At 42.3% G+C, this 18,437-nt stretch overlaps 1 protein-coding gene across 1 annotated transcript in view; it reads left to right on the top strand.

Annotated features, from left to right (window-relative positions):
• Positions 1-18,437, top strand: part of LOC147011262 (transmembrane protein 132E-like) — a 647,886-nt gene that overhangs the window by 588,162 nt on the left and 41,287 nt on the right. Inside the window, exon 8 of the mRNA XM_085858763.1 lies at positions 15,124-15,315. Within this exon, the coding sequence (XP_085714889.1) occupies positions 15,124-15,315 (192 nt within the window). The remainder of the gene's footprint in view (positions 1-15,123; positions 15,316-18,437) is intronic.

Here is an 18,437-nt window from a genome sequence, read left to right on the forward strand (position 1 = left end):
ATGTCCCCACAATATTTCCGCAGGGTGCTCAAGATCGTTAACAATCCCCTTTTGGTGAAACCACCACAATCATGAATCACTGCTCACCTTCACTCTTTCATTCCTCTTTTTTCCCACCTTTGGAATAAACTCCCTCACTCTGTTCAATCCCATTCTTCTCTCCTTCAAAACAGCTGTTCACCACCACCTCTTGTCTTCCCTCATCCGAATCCTCGATCTTTTCTACTCCCGTTAATCCACCCCAAACCCACCTCCTTCAAATTCCCTGCTTTTCTTCCTGAAAGTCCCTGTGATGTCCATCTTGTATTCCCCATGTTCCCCACCCCATCCCTCTCCCTTCCACAGATCTCCTAATGTCTCTGTTCCCCACTGTTTTGTCCTTCTCTCTCCTGCCCCTCTTGTCTCATGCCCCCCTTGCTGTATGTTGTGTGTTTCCTCTCATTCGAGCCTCGACAAGGGATACAAAATATATATATATATATATATATATATATATATATATAATTTTTTTTTTTTTAAACGTCTTTCGATTTGGTGTGAATATCCCGATGAGTGTGGGCCTCCATTGTTTATGAAATCCTGTATATACACACATTGAGGTAAGTATAATTAAGTGTGTATATTTTATTTAAATTATAAGTAAAAATTGTACAGGAATGAGGAGGCAGTGAATTGAGGAGAATCTGACATTTTGCCATCTCATCATCAAGCATCCCCTCCTGTTGCTTTCCTCATAGATATTTATCCACCAGGAGAGCCAAGCACTTCAGGATATTTTTAATCAGTTTCTCTCCTCGTATTCCCTCGTTTTTTTTATTCTTTTCATTCCACTTCACATGTATTTGCTTTAATAAATTATGAATTTCCTTTTTATCTCGTGTCGACAGAAAACCACAAAAACCAAATGAACACAAACCGTCGTGTACTGCTGTTCATTGTGTTTTATTTATTTATTACACATTGCATGTTTGTTTTTGTGTAATATTCACGTTAATATCTTTAATGGAATTTTGTTTTATTGAATTGGAGAGAAATTTAACTTTGTCTGGTTGTGGGAGTTCGATATGGTAATAAATCATGAGTAAAACATGATTATTAAAATTGAGTGAAACTCATTTGATCTGTCTTTCCATGATGAATAAAATATTTAGGCAATGGTTGGACCGAACAGAGGTTATGGTGTCAAATTTTGAGTTTGATTCGTTCATTTTAAGTTTTGGAGAATTTAAAAACCCATAAAAATGTGATTTCTGTGAAAAATATTCATTATCTCAACACGTTGATCATAATCATAACTTTGTGGTGCATGAGATTGCACGTTATTTTTTTTCTAAATTAATAAGCATTTAATCTGTGATTGCCGAGACAACGTGAAGTGCAACTGCACATTATGGTTAGAGTGCCCGCTTTGAGTTTGAGGTCGGTTCTTCAAATCCAACCCTGGCCGAGTCATACCATCGAGTTTTTAAATACTGTGCTGATTGCTGGAGGGTGGGGGGGTGGGAGGGTGGGAGGGGTAAGGGGAAGGGGGATTTCTCCTTTAAAATTCCCCACAGGCCGAAGAGATCTCCATATGCGAGTTTCAGAAGGTAGAACGGAGCCCTCCCAGGTTTCAAAGTGTGTGTGTGTGTGTGTGTGTGTGTGTGTGTGTGTGTGTGTGTGTGTGTGTGTGTGTGTGTGTGTGTGTGTGTGTGTGTGTGTGTGTGTGTGTGTGTGTGTGTGTGTGTGTGTGTGTGTGTGTGTGTGTGTGTGTATATTCACCTCATTCATGTGCAGCACATGGCTGCGAGTAGCATCATTTGCCGGGGAGCGTCTTTGCCTCTGATACAGTGCCCCTGTTACCAATACACTGACTCATATTGCCGACCTCAGAAGGATGACAGGTTGAGTCAACCCACCTGGTGTTAATTCAATGGCCCCGCATGCGCTTGAAGTCAGAACCCTGGGATCCTAAGCCAGCCACCTTGACGTGTGTGTGTTTTTTGGTGGTTGTTATCTCCATATGTGCGTTTTAGAAGGTGGAACAGTCCTCAATTCGCAATGCCATTTTTTTTTCTTTTTCGTACCGTATACAAGTACTAAACCCGGTCACAATGCTTTTTTTCTTTGTTCATGCTCGATCGGATCATCAGGTCATATGTGAGCATTACTTCCTTGTTTTGAATGATTCCTTTTGGTTCATGTTTCCATGACTTTTCTGGGGCTGGGATATTGAAGTTTTTGCAGATGTCCCAGTGGATTACTTTACAAAACCTGTTGTGCCTTTGTGTGTAGAGCTGTTCTGACATGAGTTTTTATTTTTTTTACATCCTTGTAAAAAGTGGCTCATGCTTTCTGTTTCTACTTTGCAGAACCTACACCTGTCCAATTGACTCAGTCCTGCCATCTTCTTAAAGCCATTGGTGTAGTGTCCCTGGTCTGGGGCATTAATAATTAATTGTTCTCCATTGCAATTGAGCTGACCTCTTCTTAACCATGCCAATGAGCCTTCTTTGTCCATGCCCAATCTGTCCAACTCCTTTTTAAATCTTCCTGCTCTTTTGTCATTCTCCCAGTTGTTGGTGTCTATTTGTTGATATTTCGCTTTATATTTTCTTTCATCTTTTTTGCTCTCATTGGGGCTGCATCTGTTCCTCTTTTGGTTTTGTGTGTGACGTCTTCCATTTGCACCTGTCTTTGGAATGTTTTTTTTCTCGGTGTGTTTGGGATAACTTCCCTGGTTTGCATTCTTAATGTTTCCTTACAAATCAGATTCGGTAGTCTGTTGAACTTTTCACGCATTCCACCAATCTGACAGTTGTCATTCTGTGCACTTGGTTGAGTTCCATCAGGCCACTACCTTCTCCTCGTCTCGGGACGTACATTCTCGGGATACATTGGTTTTTTTTGTGGAACATTTTTTTGTGGATAGTGAGGATAATGAAGAGATTTTTTTTGTGGACAGTGAGGAGTTTTCTTATTCTTGATATCTAGTTTATAGATTTCCGTTTGTGGCCAGTTTATTCTTCCGCAGCCATATTGTAATACTGGTGCTGGTAGTTGGTTTATGGATTTGATTTTGTTCCTTGGAGAAATGTATGTTTTCAGGATCAACCTCGTTCCACACAGGTATTCTTTGGTAATTGTTTTGTACATTTGTTTATGACATACTTGCTGGCCCTCTTCTACTCCGAGTTATTTTTTTATGATGCTTCGTTGTCAAGTTCCTGTATTGTTGTATATCGGTCGATCCGTGCCCTTGCTCATTAATGAGGTTTCTCAGTGGGTCCAGAGCCAGACAAAACAGGAGGGACAAAAGGCTGTCTCCTCGGAATATCCCTCATTGTATCTTCACCCCTGGTATTTCAATATTTCCTTCCCAGTGCTGGAATTTCAGTGCTGTAATTTTCCAGAGTTCTTTTCCTTTTTTAGATCCTCGTGGAGGATCTCTAAGTCTTACTCACGTTGTTGTTCTTCATCTTCTTGTGGACTAGTTTGTTTCACAGCCTACAGTTTTCATCGAAACTTCCTGAAACTTGGCATATTTATGTAAAAATACCCTGCGCAGACAGTAACCATCTTCGATTTTGAAAATTCCTCATAGAAAAAAAGTTATGACGTCAAAATATCTCCGCTAATGGAAATCACCTAAAAAATTATCTCCAAAACTAGGCAAGCTTTTTGAATTCTGTTTGCGGAAATCGAACAGGGCATTAGCAGAGATGAACTAGAGGAGGAGCACTCGGTAGAGTGCAAAACCTCCGCCGCCAATACTGCAAGGTCACTCAAGTGAACCTGATATCCTATTCATTCAATTTAACGTCAACAGTGCTCACAGAGTTATAGTTTGCAACTTTCCCTTTTACTTTTAACTTTTACATACTCAATTCATTCGTCATAACTAGATTCCTTGAGACAGAAATTGATTTTACATGGGTATATCCACCTGAAGTTCCAAAATCAGCCGCAATTATAATTTTGGCATGTTTTTTGTTGGAAATCACTTATAACATGTAGAAATGCAAAAAAAAATCGAAATTTTGTTGAAAAAAAAGTTGCAAAAATTTTTTTCTCCAACAATTTTTTTTTTGGTGGGGGGGGTTGGAAATCACTTAAAACATGTGGAAATGCAAAAAAAAAATTCTAATATTTTTTCAAAATGGCCGCCATAGCGGCCATATTGGATTTTGGACCAAGTCCAAAATCTAATGGCATGATCCTTGGACCATACCTAATCCCCCCACCAAGTTTCGTCGAAATCAGTCGAGGAGTTTTTCCGTAATACTGTTCACAAACAAACAAACAAACAGAAAGGGGTGAAAACAGTAACCTCCGATCTTCGATGGCGGAGGTTAATTACCGCACATATGATACATCACTATGACGTCATATCAATTTTATGACATCATTCCTATTTTTTGACATTTTTTGTTTCACAACCCAGAGTTTTCATCGGATCTTCATGAAAGTTGCCATGTATATGGAGAAAGCCCACGTACAGGCAGTAACCATCTCCGATTTTGGAAATTCTTCTGCGAAAAAAAGTTGACGTCATAATATCGCTGCTAATGGAAATCGCCCTTACCATTATCTCCGGAACTAGGCAAGCTGTTTGAATTTTGTTTGCCGGGCATTAGCACAGATAATTTATCGCAAACCTGATACATCACAATGACGTTATATTCGTTTTTATGACGTCATCATTAAGAGGACGAGGAGCTTAGCTCATTTGAGCTTGTTTTATATATATATGGTCGAGGCTCGTGGAAGAACTAGTGCAGTACACTGGATGGGTCAGGACACAACAGGCCAAAAGGAGCAGAAGAAAGAGGGGGGGGGAAACACCAATGGCAGAGTTGGACAAGCAATGGGTGTTGTATGAATAAAGGGCAGGAGAAGATGCATGGGGTGGACAAGATGGATACAGAATGAAACTCTCAGGAGGGAAAACTGAAAATTTTGAAGGAGTGATTTGGTTGTGGGGAGGTAGGGGTGGCATTAATTTGGGTGGAAAAGATCATGGTTTTGGATTGGGGAAGATCGGAGATGGTGGTGAACATCTGTCTTGAAGACCTGGAGGAAGGAATGAGATTGAAGAGAATGTGGAAGTTGATTCCACAGGTGAGGAAAAAGAGGAATGAATGGATGGATGGATGATCTGAAATGGTGGTGAACAGCTGTCTTGAAGACCTGGAGGGAAGAATATGAGAAGTGAGTACGGTATTTCGTTACAACCACTTTTCACAATCGGAGTGACAACTCATCTAAAATGTTTTAATTGTAATTATGGCATCATAGGTCACATGTTGTGGCAGCCATGTTGTGAAAAAGGAAAATCTTTGGACCTCTGTATCTCTGAAACCGCACCAAGGATAAAATTGAAACTTGGCACATGACAAGTACTCTGCATGGGGAATAACTATGATTTGTTTTTTTTATGTCATAGGTGCCTTTGTTATGAAATCATAATTGCATGCATAGAACGCTACATCTGATCAGTATGAAACTTTTTGAGGATCATCTTGTCTCTGGATAAATTGGTCGACATTAAAAAAAAATTGATGACATCATCGGTCATATGATTCGGCAGCCAATTAAAAAGAAAAAAAAACTTCAAAAATCTCCAAAATAGCTGAACAGATTGAGGCAAAACTCTACAGGTCAGACCACCTTTTCATGAGGAACAAACTCCCCCACCTTTGACATCATTGGTCATATGGTTTGGCAGCTATGATTTTTTTGAAGAATAAACCTTTAAAAATCCACTTCTCCGGAATAGCTTCACAGATCAAGGGGAAACTTCACACACATGTTCACCAACCCTTGGGGACACCACAGTGTTCATGAATAATTAAAAGGTCACATGCTCTGGTAACCATATTGAATTGAACGAAAATATTTTTTAATAATCATTTCTCTTGAACCTCTTGGTCAATCAACGTGAAACTTGCTCTCTCTCATGCACATATTTATCCCATCTCGTCTTCAGTTGTCCTACACTTCCTTCCGCACATGGTACACTGAAGCTTGTGGCGAGGCAGTTGTCCTGAAATAACTTGCCATCGCCTCATGGAACGCTAATCGAAATGAAGGTAATCTCAACTCTTTCCAGAAAGCTCGTAACAAATGTGTCTACCCTCAGGAGAGCCAGAAAACAACATCTTTCTCATCTCAAGTCTGAACTCTCAAACCTGTCTGCCACCTCCAAATCCTGGTGGTATCAAGTTAAGTCTGTTTCTGGTGTATGGCCACAGTGTATTCCTGATCCCTTCTGGTGTATCCCTTACCTAAAACGGCCACACAGCTGACACTGCACACGAAAAGGCTGAATGCCTAAACTCCGTGTCTGCTTGTAAATATTGTGTCCCAAACCCATTGCTTTCTGTCCCCATCTTACCCAGTCGCACCCGGCTGTCCTTTTCCCCTGACAAGGCGGAGAGCTTGCTGTCAAACCTCGACTCAGATTCTGCAACTGGTCCAGGCAGCATCAGCCGACGTGTCCGAAAAACCTGCTCTGCTGCTCTTGCTCACCGTGTCTCTGTTCTATTCACCCTCTCATTTACTCAAGGGCATCTGCCATCTGCTTGAAAATCAGTAAACATTACTGCTCTGCATGAAAAAATGTGCAAAAACAGATCCCTGCAACCGCAGACCAATCAGCCTTCTCCCAATCATCAGCAAGGTAATGGAATCCATCATCACTTCAGACATTAAATCCTTCCTCTTCTCCAATGGCTTAATTTCTGATCATCAATATGGTTTCAGACCAGGTCACTCTCCCCTGGATATGCTGCTTCTGCTCTCCCAACAATGGATGGAGGTCCTGAACGCCAGGCATGAAGTCAGAGCCATGTCCCAAGACATCTCATGTGCTTTTGACATGGTCTGGCACCCTGCCCTGCTCACCAAACTCTCTTCCAATGGTATCCAAGGCCATCTCCACTCATGGCTCACAGATTTCCTCTCCTGTTGCAGCCAATGTGTGGCCCTGAATGGAGTTCTCTCATCCCCTCTTCGTGTCCAGGCTGGAGTTCCTCAAGGCAGCGTTCTGGGCCCTGTTATTTTTCTGGTTTTCATCAATGATCTCTCCGACTCTCTGGAAAATCCTCTTTATCTCTTTACTGATGACTCCATCCTCCGCCGTACCATCTGTCATCCCTCAAATCGGCAAGCAGCAGCCTCTTCACTCTCTGCAGGTCTTGATAAAATCACAAGCTGGTCCAACACGGGGAACATGTCTTTCAATCCTGACAACCCTCACACTCTCACTATGTCTCTCTAAAAGGACCGTCTGGAACCCCTCCCCCCCCAACCCCCATCTACTTTCTCAACAATTCTCTTGAAGAAGTCCTTTCATTCAAGCTTCTGGGTCTCTCTATCTGCCATGATCTTTCTTGGGAAAGCCACATTTCCAAGCTGGCCTCCAAAGCCAGTCGCTGACTGGGCATCCTCCATCGTTGAAAGTCCTTCCTTCGCACACCTGAACTCCTGACCACATACAAAGCTTTTCTCCACAGACTGATGGAGTACTGCTCTCCCCTTTGGGCTGGTGCTCCTGCCTCTAACCTTTCTCGGCTTCATGCAGTACAGACCAAGGCATTTAGAATCATTGGTATCTCCCGTGATGAGGCTGAGTCTTTGGGTCTCTCACTCTCGCATCACAGGCAGGTCGGTGGTCTTTCTATCTTCTACGTCTCCTCTCTGGCCTCGCCCCCCCCTGCTCTGTCTGAGATATGTCTTCTCCCCCCCCTTATTTCCGTAGCCCACTTAAGGTCCGCCAGCAACCCCCTTCTCGTAAAACTACAAAATCAAGACCACTGTTCACCTTCACACTTTTATTCCTCATTTTTCCCACCTTTGGAACAAACTCCCACCCTCTCTTCAATCCCACTCTTCCCTCCAGGTTTTCAAATCAGCTGTTCACCACCATCTTTTATCTTCCCCCATCCAAAACCACGATCTTTTCTTCCCCCGTAATCCACCCCAAATCCACTTCCTTCAAATTCCCTTCTTTCCTTCCTGAAAGTTCCTGTCGTGTAAGGTCCTGAAAGCCCCTGCAGTGTCCATCTTGTTTACCCTATGTACCCCACCCTCTCCCTTCCCTTCCACAGATCTCCTCATGTCTCTGTTCCCCACTGTTTTTTCCTTCCCTCTCCCGCCCCTCTTGTCTCCCACCCCTCTTGTCTCCTGCTCCCCTTGTTGGACATTTTGTGTGTTCGCTCTCTTACGAGCCTCAACAGTGTATTCAAAAATTAAATACGTAAAAACTTCCCAGTTGTGATCTAGTGCTGATCGGGAATATATGTTTTAAGTTTCAACCTGATCGGATGCATGGTCTGGCAGCCATAATTATTTGTTTTTAAGGAATAAGGCTCACTTGGCTTCACCTGGATTGGTTTGAGAGTCGAGGAGTAGCAGCTGAAACCCGAATCCTATCCAATTTCCTCCTGATATCTTCATCTTTCTTTTTGCAAGTTAATTGCATAACACACCAGCACACAAACACCATATAAAACAAGTCCTGACGAGCGTCTACAATCCGATAGCTCTTTCTTGTTAGCTCACCTGGAACGTAGTTCCGGGGAGCTTATGGGATGGCACTTCGTCTTTCAGTCCATCCGTCCATCCACAAATACTTTCAACTTCTCTGAAACTACACATACGATTTTGATGAAACTTTACCACAACGTTCATCACCATGTGTGCACCAAAGTTTGTTCATGGCATTAAAAATCGGGCCCTAAGGGGGTCTACAGGGTTACCCCCCCAAAATATGTTTTTGCTTTCTTCTCAGAAACTACACACAATTCCAATAAAACTTGACCACAATCTTCATCAACCATGACGTACCAAAGTTTGTTCATAGCATTAAAAAATCGGGGTCTGAGGGGGTCTACAGAGGGTGTTTACGTGGGTGTTGCCCCCCCCCCCCAAAAAAGAGGTATTTGCTTTCTTCTCAGAAACTACACACACAATTCCGATGAAATTTTACCACCATCTTCATCACCTGGCATGTACTAAAGTTTGTTCGTGACATTTAAAAAAAATTGGGGTGTAAGGGGCTCTATGAGGGGGTTCCCCCCCCCCAAATATGTATTTGCTTTTTTATCCGAAAACACACAATTTCGATGAAACTTGACCACAACCTTCATCAGCCGTGATATATGAAAGTTTGTTCACGGCAGTAATAAAATTTCCATCGGTATTTACTTTCTTCTCCGTTACATATTTTGTGGGTCATCAATGCCTCCCAGTGGTTCCCTGATTTTCTTATCCATCCACTCCCAGGTGAGTGCCCAGGGGTATTGCCCCTATGTTTTTCTTTTTCCTTGTATTTTGGCATGTTCACAGCTCACATGCCTGCTCTTTTGAATGATATACTTAATTGAATATTTGCCATGCACGAATTCAGAAAGGGAGAAACGGAAATTTCAAATTGTAAAGTAAATCATTGCTGTTTGGAGCAATGCTATCCACTATCCAGCAATGAAAAGAATCCTAATTGTCCATTTGTATTCTGCACTTACACCACTCATAAATCTCCCACTATTACATTACTGAAATCATACCAAAAGGGGGGAAAATGTACAGAAAATTGAAAACAGGGATGATCATTCCTTCTAAAAATTCCAATTAATATGGAAGATGAAATGGCAGTTTGAATGTTGCCATGAATCATGTGCTGAAAACTAATGGGAAACGAGCCTAAGATTGATTAGAACTTGTGCTAACACATGTGCTTGGTTTTGGCACACTTGATTTCAAGAATGTTTGAGTTGTATTCACAACTACTCGTTTTGAAACTTCAATTGAGAAAGTATTTTGCTCTTCCAATCTCATCTGATCCCCTATTGGAGCCCTAATTATATTGGACTGTCAAAGTGCTTATGAACCAGGAATCGTTTCACTGTATCGAGCACATTTATTAATACTGTTGGACCCCGACATTCGCGGGGGATACGTTTTTGAAAAAGCCGCGAATGTGGAGGCGTTCTTTTTTTTTTTACATTGTCTAGGCTCATGAAAGAGCGATGACACAGAACAAATCAGGACACAACATCACAAAGGGAACAGCAGGATAAAGGGAAAACACCAACAGCAGGACAGAGTTAGAAAGTAGACAGACAAACAAGTGATACAGGTAATGACGAGGGGTAAGGGAGAATGCAAAGGGTGGACAATATGGATACATAAGCAAAATTGTGCTTGAACAGTTTGTGATTTTTCTCAAGGTCTGAGGAGAGGGAAGAGGTTGCTGCCTGTCTGTCAGAAGGATGAGAGATGTCATGGCAGAGAGTGAAGTAATCAGCAAAGAGATGAAGAGGATTTTCCAGAGAGTCAGTGAGATCATTGATGAAGATTAGGAATAATATGGGACCGAGGACACTACCTCAGGGTACTCCAACCTTGACAGGGAGAGGAGATGAAAGGTTTCCATTGTGAGCCACACGTTGACAACGAGAGTGGAGGAAGTCAGTAATCCAAGAGTGGAGTTGGCCTTGGTGTCCATAGGCAGACAGTTTGGAGATTAAGGCAGGATGTCAGACTGCATCAAAAGCATGAGATATGTCCAGAGAGATGGCCCTGATCTCATGTCTGATATTGAGGGCCTCCACCATTGTTGGGAAAGTAGAAGCAGCAAGTCCAATGTGGAGTGAGCAGGTCTGAATCTGAATTGATGATCTGAGTTGAGGCTGTTGGAGAAAAGGAATGATTTAATCTAAACTGTGATGATCAATTCCATGACCTTGCTGATGATTGGAAGTGAGCTCATTGGACTGTAGTGAAGGAGATCCGTTTTTGCACCTTTTTTATCCATCCATCCATCCATCCATCCATCCGTCCATCCATTGGGACCATACTCTGTGCAGAGCGTTGGTGCTGCCTAAGCAGTCTCCTTGGCTATTGGACACAATCCTGGACGGGTCGGCGCTCCGACGCAGGATACCAGCAAGCTGGTACTCATTTTGCCGACCTCAGAAGGAAGACAGGCAGAGTCAAACCCACCTGCTTTTAATTCAACAGCTAAGTGGGATTTGAACTCAGGATCCTAGGATCCCAAGCCCATCACCATTAAGCCATTAAGCCAACACCAGGCACCTTTTTTATGTAATGCTGTGATTTTGGCTGATTTCCAATTTCCCAGGTGGATTAAGAAGACCAGTCCTGAACTGCAAAAAAAATTAAATGATAAAAAACCATGAATACACGAAGCACAAATGTAGAAGCAGGTCACACTTGATGACCCATGAATAGCAGGACCATGAATGTCAGTGACAGAGAAAATGAAAGGCTTCATGACTTCCGTTGAATCAAAGCATTGAACCTTCATAGCACCACCGACAGCAAACAGAGATACTGGAACAATAAATTATCAATGAACCATCACTCTCCAAAATAGGACTGTGCGGTATTTCTTTAAGCTCTCTCTCATGGTTATGTGTGCAAGGCTAAAACGTATCAAGCTTGGGGGAGAGGAGAAACCTTAAAATTCATGGTCCCATTATTTCCCTCTTGGCAGACATGTTGTCAGTGGAAAATGGGGGAAGTTTGGTCTTGGCAGCTCCTCATGAACACCAAGCTTGGAAGGGTATTGATACAGGCCAATACACAGGGGAAGCAAAAGAGGGGAAGGTGTTTTAAAGGGAGGATGTGTGGCACTTCAGCAAGCTTGTATTCACCCATGCCAATTATCTATTTTATAGTTCAGAAGCAGTGAGCTTTGTTAGTGCACAAAATGCTCACAGACACTGCCAGGCTTGCCGAGTGATGAATGCCTATGATGGAGCTATGATTCTCTCTGTGAAAGGAGCTGGTGGTTCACCCATATTGGAGAATTGGTTGCAGCAGGGAGTTGCAGTTCAGGGACACACGCGACCTTTTATATACCCTCCAGTCACAAGTCGGGCAAAATCTCCTCATCGCAAGTCTGCTGAAACCCTGCTGGAAATATTGTATGCCAGGTCATCTGCCACTATAAACCATTATTGATTGTTGGAAATTTAGATCCAAGTTTATCCAAGCATTCACAAATGACTCAAAACAATATTCACAAACACATGCCTTTTTTTCCAGACAAAACATATTCACAGCCTGCATCCTTTTTGTGAATTCAACATGGAAAGTAATGTCAGCTCTTTCACAAGTTTACTAATTCATTCCTTACATATTCATTTCCTGCTATCAGCTTACTTCCACTCATCAGCAATGTCATGGAGTCCATCATCGCAGTTTAGATGAAATCTTTCCTTTTCTCCAACAACCTCATCTCAGATCATCGATTTGGTTTCAGACCAGGTCACTCCACCTTGAACATGTTGTTTCTACTGACCCAACAATGGATGAACGCCCTCAGTGTCAGACATTAGATCATGGCCATCTCTCTCAACATATTTCATGCTTTTGATGCAGTCGCGCATCCTGCCTGGCAATCCATACTCTCTGCCTTTGGGATCCAAGGCCAACTCCACACATGCCTTACTGACTAATTCCACTCTCGTGGCCAACGTGTTGTTCTCAATGGAACCCTTTCATCTCCTCTTCCTGTCAAGGCTGGAGTGCCCCAGGGTAGTGTTCTGGGTCCATTCCTATTCCTGATCTTCATCATTGATCCCTCTGACTCTCTGGGAAATCCGCTTTGTCTATTTGCTGATGACTCCACCATATCCATCCTTACCTGTCCCCCATTCCTCCCCACACCCATTGTTTGTCCAAGTGTGCCTCTATGTTGGCCTTCGGCTTTGCTGTTTCTCTGCTGTGCCTTTTGTTCTCTTACGTCCTGCTCCATTCAGTGTATGATTACAAGCTCTTCCACGAATATATATATATATATATATATATATATATATATATATATATATATATATACATACAGGGTGTCATAACATATATTTTTTAAAAAGATATATGGCTGGATAGAAAGCTGAAAGGTTGAAGTTTATTGTACCAATGTCAAAATTGCCACCAAAATTTAAATTTTGGTATAGAATCGTTGTTTTCTTTTCGACCACATGTTCGACGTTGGCTCCACGTTGTCTGATCACTGCGTGCAAACGCGTTGTCATGTTCTCCATCACTTTGGGAAACGTTTCCTGAGGAATGTTCTGGATTTCTCGGTGGATGTTTTACTTCAGCTGATCAAGAGTCTGAGGCCTAGGGTTTCCATAGATCCTGTCCTTGAGATACCCCCACAAGAAGAAGTCTGGAGGAGTAAGGTCAGGGGAATATGGTGGCCACTGAACGTCTTCGTAGAGGGAGATAAAGCGGCCCTCAATATGTTGGTTGAGAAAACGCCTTGTTTCCCTGGCTGTATGGGGCGGTGCCCCATCCTGCTGGAACCACTGGGTTCTCATCTAGATCAGGTTGTTTCTCCTACGGGCCTGAGTATGTAGCTCAGGCAGATAGAATTCCTGAATAATTTAGCGATAGTTCCTCTGGTTTACCGTGCAAGTGCGTCCCTGGTCATCTTCAAAGAAGTATGGACCAATTATCCCATACCAACCAACCGCCCCCACTTGGTGACTTTGAGAACAGATCGAGGCACCAGTTCAGTTGATGCATTACCAGGATTTTCAGTTCCCCAGTACCGAAAGTTTTGCTTGTTTACCTCTCCGGACAAGTGAGCATGGCATTCGTCCATCATGTGAAGTTTTTTGAGGAAGTCTGCATCTTCCTCCAACTTTCCTGAGAACCAAAAATCCAAGACGCCAATTTGCAAAGTCTAGTCGTTTGCGTTTCTGTTGATCAGTAAGCACTGTTTCCGTTTGAATTTTGTATGGAAAGGCATGAATGTCTTGGCGAAGGATCCTCTGAACGGTGCTCTTATGAATGTTTGTCTCGGCAGAAAGTCGGCGAATCGATTTTTTGGGACTCTGAACGACCGCCTGTCTCACCATTTCCAAATTTTCTTCACTACAACCTGTCCTTTTCCGACCACTGTCACCCTTGTAAAGGTCACAGATGGTTCCCACATTGGTAAACTTTGCGATGGTGCACTTTATTGTCCGAAAGTTTGGTGCATGGCGCAAGTGGATACCAAAATGTCTCGAGTTAAGACGTTGCACCTGTATCACACTTTTCATCTGGTGCCAAAGTTCAACAATTTTCATCCGTTGTTGTACGGTCAGTCTTGGCATTTTTCTGGCGCTTGCTTGGTATCAAAATAAACTTCAGGGTCTCTGTAATAAGAAATGAAGCATTGGTGACTAAATTACTGCTTTTTTAGGATCAAACGAAGCATTTTAAAAGTTGTATAATTATTTGGGACACCATATATATATACATATATACATATATATATATATATATATATATATATATATATATATATATATATATATATATATATATATATATATATGAATTGAAGAGGTTGAGATCATCATCCTGAATGGGGAATACTAATGCATGCACATCATATCAACCCATCAATTCTTATAAAGTCAATAACTAAATTGATTAATCGGTTAGTTTTTCCCTCTCTCTTATCTTTTCAAATTCAACCTCGTATATCTGCCATCGAGAGGCTGCACATTGAAATTCAGCAATTAATGGTCAAACATTTATGGTACCGGGATCATTTTGGGTTTTCTATTTATGTTCCACCTCATCTTCCACCCCTCCCCCCTCCATCCCGGTCTGTACATAATAGATAGATTTTTAATAACGTACCGGGAAGTGATAACTTCTCTCAACAACATTGTTCAAAGCCAATCTGCAGCTGAATGCAGCTATGAGGTGCAGATCTTTGTAATAATCCCACTCTGCGGACAAAAATTTATTCAGCATAAAAATACATTAATCAAAACTTCGGTTGTTCGTTATTTGGGTTGTTCATCTCAATGATTGACTATTTGGAACAAAATGTGACCTCCTGGTAATGACTTGCTGTATCTTCCACACTAATAGCAATGACAGTGCAGTATAATAAACTGAAATAAAAATCAGATTAAATCTTTGCACTCGTTTTAGCAACTTTCACTTCCTATAAAAACTTGGAAGGTTTTTATTTTCCTTCTGCAGAATGTTCTACCTCGTGGGGCTGGTGTACCCATGACCCACCTTCACTCACCTTGCCACTGCTGCATGTCCTGGCATTAATGAGGAGCTGTGCACTCAGAACACGTGCCCGTTTTCCCGTCTCAGGTGGTGTCTCCACTCACCGGTGCAACACTCGGAGAGCAGACCGTCCGTGTGAGTGAAGACAAAGTGTCCATCAGCCGGCTGCATGTGCAGCTTGTCTCGGGCGTCCAGCTCTCCATACAGCCCAGTACGGTGGACAAAAAAGTGTTGGTGGCGACCACCGCTGTCGAACTCAATCCACATCGACTCAAACAGGTAAATCCCTATGCACACTGACACAGACGCGTACGGGTGGTAAATCCATATGCACACTGATATAACAAAGAGATGTGCATGTAAGTGTACGATGTTAAATTTCACACCACAATTGATGTTCGACATCCAATAATAATTAAAATAAGAGGAAGTAGAGGAATAATCATGTTTGACAGGGTAGTGCAGAGGTCGTACACAGTTACCTTTGAGGTGTGTCGTATGTGTTGGATTATTTACCCAACTATAAACTGTCTGATTGCTGTTTCACAAGCAGGGCATGAAAAAGTGCGTCACCAGTCAAATGGGACATTCCGCACGGCACGCGTTGATTAGTACAGGATTGATTTCTGGCGGGTATGAAAGATCACGTGGTATATTTTGTTGAAGAGGAGGTGGGTTTTTCATTCATGGTGAGAAAGATCACGTGGTATATTTTGTTGAAGAGGAGGTGGGTTTTTCATTCGGGGTATGAAAGATCACGTGGTATATTTTGTTGAAGAGGAGGTGGGTTTTTCATTCATGGTGAGAAAGATCACGTGGTATATTTTGTTGAAGAGGAGGTGGAATTTTCATTCGGGGAATGAAAGATCACATGGTATATTTTGTTGAAGAGGAGGTGGGTTTTTCATTTGTGGTGTGAAAGATCACGTGGTATATTTTGTTGAAGAGGAGGTGGGTTTTTTATTCGGGGAATGAAAGATCACGTGGTATATTTTGTTGAAGAGGAGGTGGGTTTTTCATTCGGGGTATGAAAGATCACGTGGTATATTTTGTTGAAATAGAGGTGGGTTTTTCATTCGTGGTGAGAAAGATCACGTGGTATATTTTGTTGAAGAGGAGGTGGGATTTTCATTCGGGGTATGAAAGATCACGTGGTATATTTTGTTGAAGAGGAGGTGGGTTTTTCATTTGGGGTTGTGAAAGATCACATGGTATATTTTGTTGAAGAGGAGGTGGGTTTTTCATCAGCACTCATTCCAAATTCCTGCTCTAACCAACTCAAGAAGACATTTTGTTTGGCCAGCCAGTTTGTGAAAGACCTGGACCAACAACACATGCTTTTTGAGCCACTGCTTCTTGAGGCGAAACTTAAACGGACGTGGCATAATGAAGAAGAAGCATCACAACAATAACAATCCTCAACTGGAGGTGCTATGCTTTATAACTGCGAGCAATTCTGGCAGGGTACCATGCCCCACCCCACAACCACCCCCACCCTCCCCCCACAGCCCCCTGCTTCGATTGGACACCTGACCAACACTTTGAAAGGTAGTGGACATGAAGGGATTCAGTGGAAGAAGTGGTGAAAGGGAGTGGAAATGAAAGGAATCTCCGAAGATGTCACTTGTATACAGGTCACCCTGCGAGCTTCGCCATGCCCACTTTTACAACATGGGACTTTCCGCAACAATCTCCGCACATGTCCTCTGGATTTCCCACCACTTATGCACATGGGCTATTCCATGGATTTCACACCAGTTGTGCATATGGGACATCCCATAGATTTCCCACCACTTATGCACATGGGCTATTCCATAGATTTCCCACCACTTATACACACAGGCTGTCCCGTGGATTTCACACCACTTATACACACAGCCGACATGGGCTGTCCTGCTGTGTTTTGCACATCACTTACTCACATGATCCACTCCACAGTTTTCTTTCTCCCTCGCTCTCATACCACACAATTTTCCGATGGTCAGTCTCACTCTTTCCATGCACACAAACTATCCAACGGCAGCCCCGCAGCCGCTTCCATGGTCCCGCAAACACCACTCGCATCTCACAGCACATAGGGCCTTTGTCATCGGCTCCTGTGAGAAAATTTTGATAACAAATTTAATTTTCAATCCCTTTACTTGCTCCCCTTCAAGCCATACACACTCAGGTAATTTATCCGGCACGGAGAGTTTACCATTGATCAGATAAGGTTTTTTTGTCCAACGTGGCTGTGAGACCATGTGACAGATGATGTTGAAATTTCCAACCAATATTCCCCATGTCTAGTCGATCATATTAAAAATACATGTCTCTATGAAACCGCTTAACTTACCATGCTAACATTATGAATATAACCTACTGCCCTTGGAGCATATATTTTGATAAAGATGACATCTTCAGTGAGGTGGGGTGGCAGCCACATTGGTTTAAAGGGAAATATTTAAAAATTGTATCTCTGAAACTGCTGAATCAATCGATACAAAACTTTGCAGTTATGATCCACGACCCCTTCTCCATCTAAAGTAATTTCTTTCACATCAATACGTTGAGCCGTTTTGGAGAAAAGGGCTTTTTTATTTTCGATTTTCAAACGAACATGGCTGCCAAACCACGTGACCTATGGCATTGAAAATTTGCATTCTGCCTTGATTGTGTAAATAAAAGGATTATGTGTGTGAAGTTTCATCTTCATTGGATAATGTTCATTTTTCGATCTAATATTGATCTGGATTCGGATCCAATATGGATCTACCACACCACTTGACCTATGATGTCATCATTTTACCCTATATGCAGCAATGGTAATATTTGGTAAATTTCGCTTCGATCGGATGAGCAGTTCCAGAGAAAACATTATTTAATATATTTTTATCATCCAATATGGCTGCCAAACCATAAAAAGCCTGGTGTTGGCGCAGTGGTTAGGGCAGTGGCTTGGGACCCAAAAGGTCCTGAGTTCAAGTCCCATTGGGACACTGAATATATATATATATATATATATATATATATATATATATATATATATATATATATATATATATATATACTGAACAAAAATATAAACGCACCAAGCGATTGTTACTATTTTACCTCGAACTCATTAATACTAAATCTTCACAACAATTTGGTTATAGAATCCATGACAATTGAGCATTAAATTTCAAAGAGTTCCTTGAGAATTCTGGCAACAGTCTTTGCGCTACAACAGTTGACACAACCAAGGTGTCACTGTCAGAGTTCACACAGTCAGTAGCGGGTGTGTCCACCATTGGCGTCGCGCAGAGCGGTGCATCTCCGGCGCATGGACATCACCAGATTATCGATGGTGGCCTGAGGGATGTTTTCCCATTCCTCCTGGAGAGCCACACGGAGTTGGCGGACGTTCTCTGGGACTGCGT

The sequence above is a fragment of the Eptatretus burgeri genome, chromosome 16, assembly GCF_056783735.1.
Source record: "Eptatretus burgeri isolate ZD-2024b chromosome 16, Ebu_testis_v1, whole genome shotgun sequence".
Lineage (NCBI taxonomy): Eukaryota > Metazoa > Chordata > Myxini > Myxiniformes > Myxinidae > Eptatretus > Eptatretus burgeri.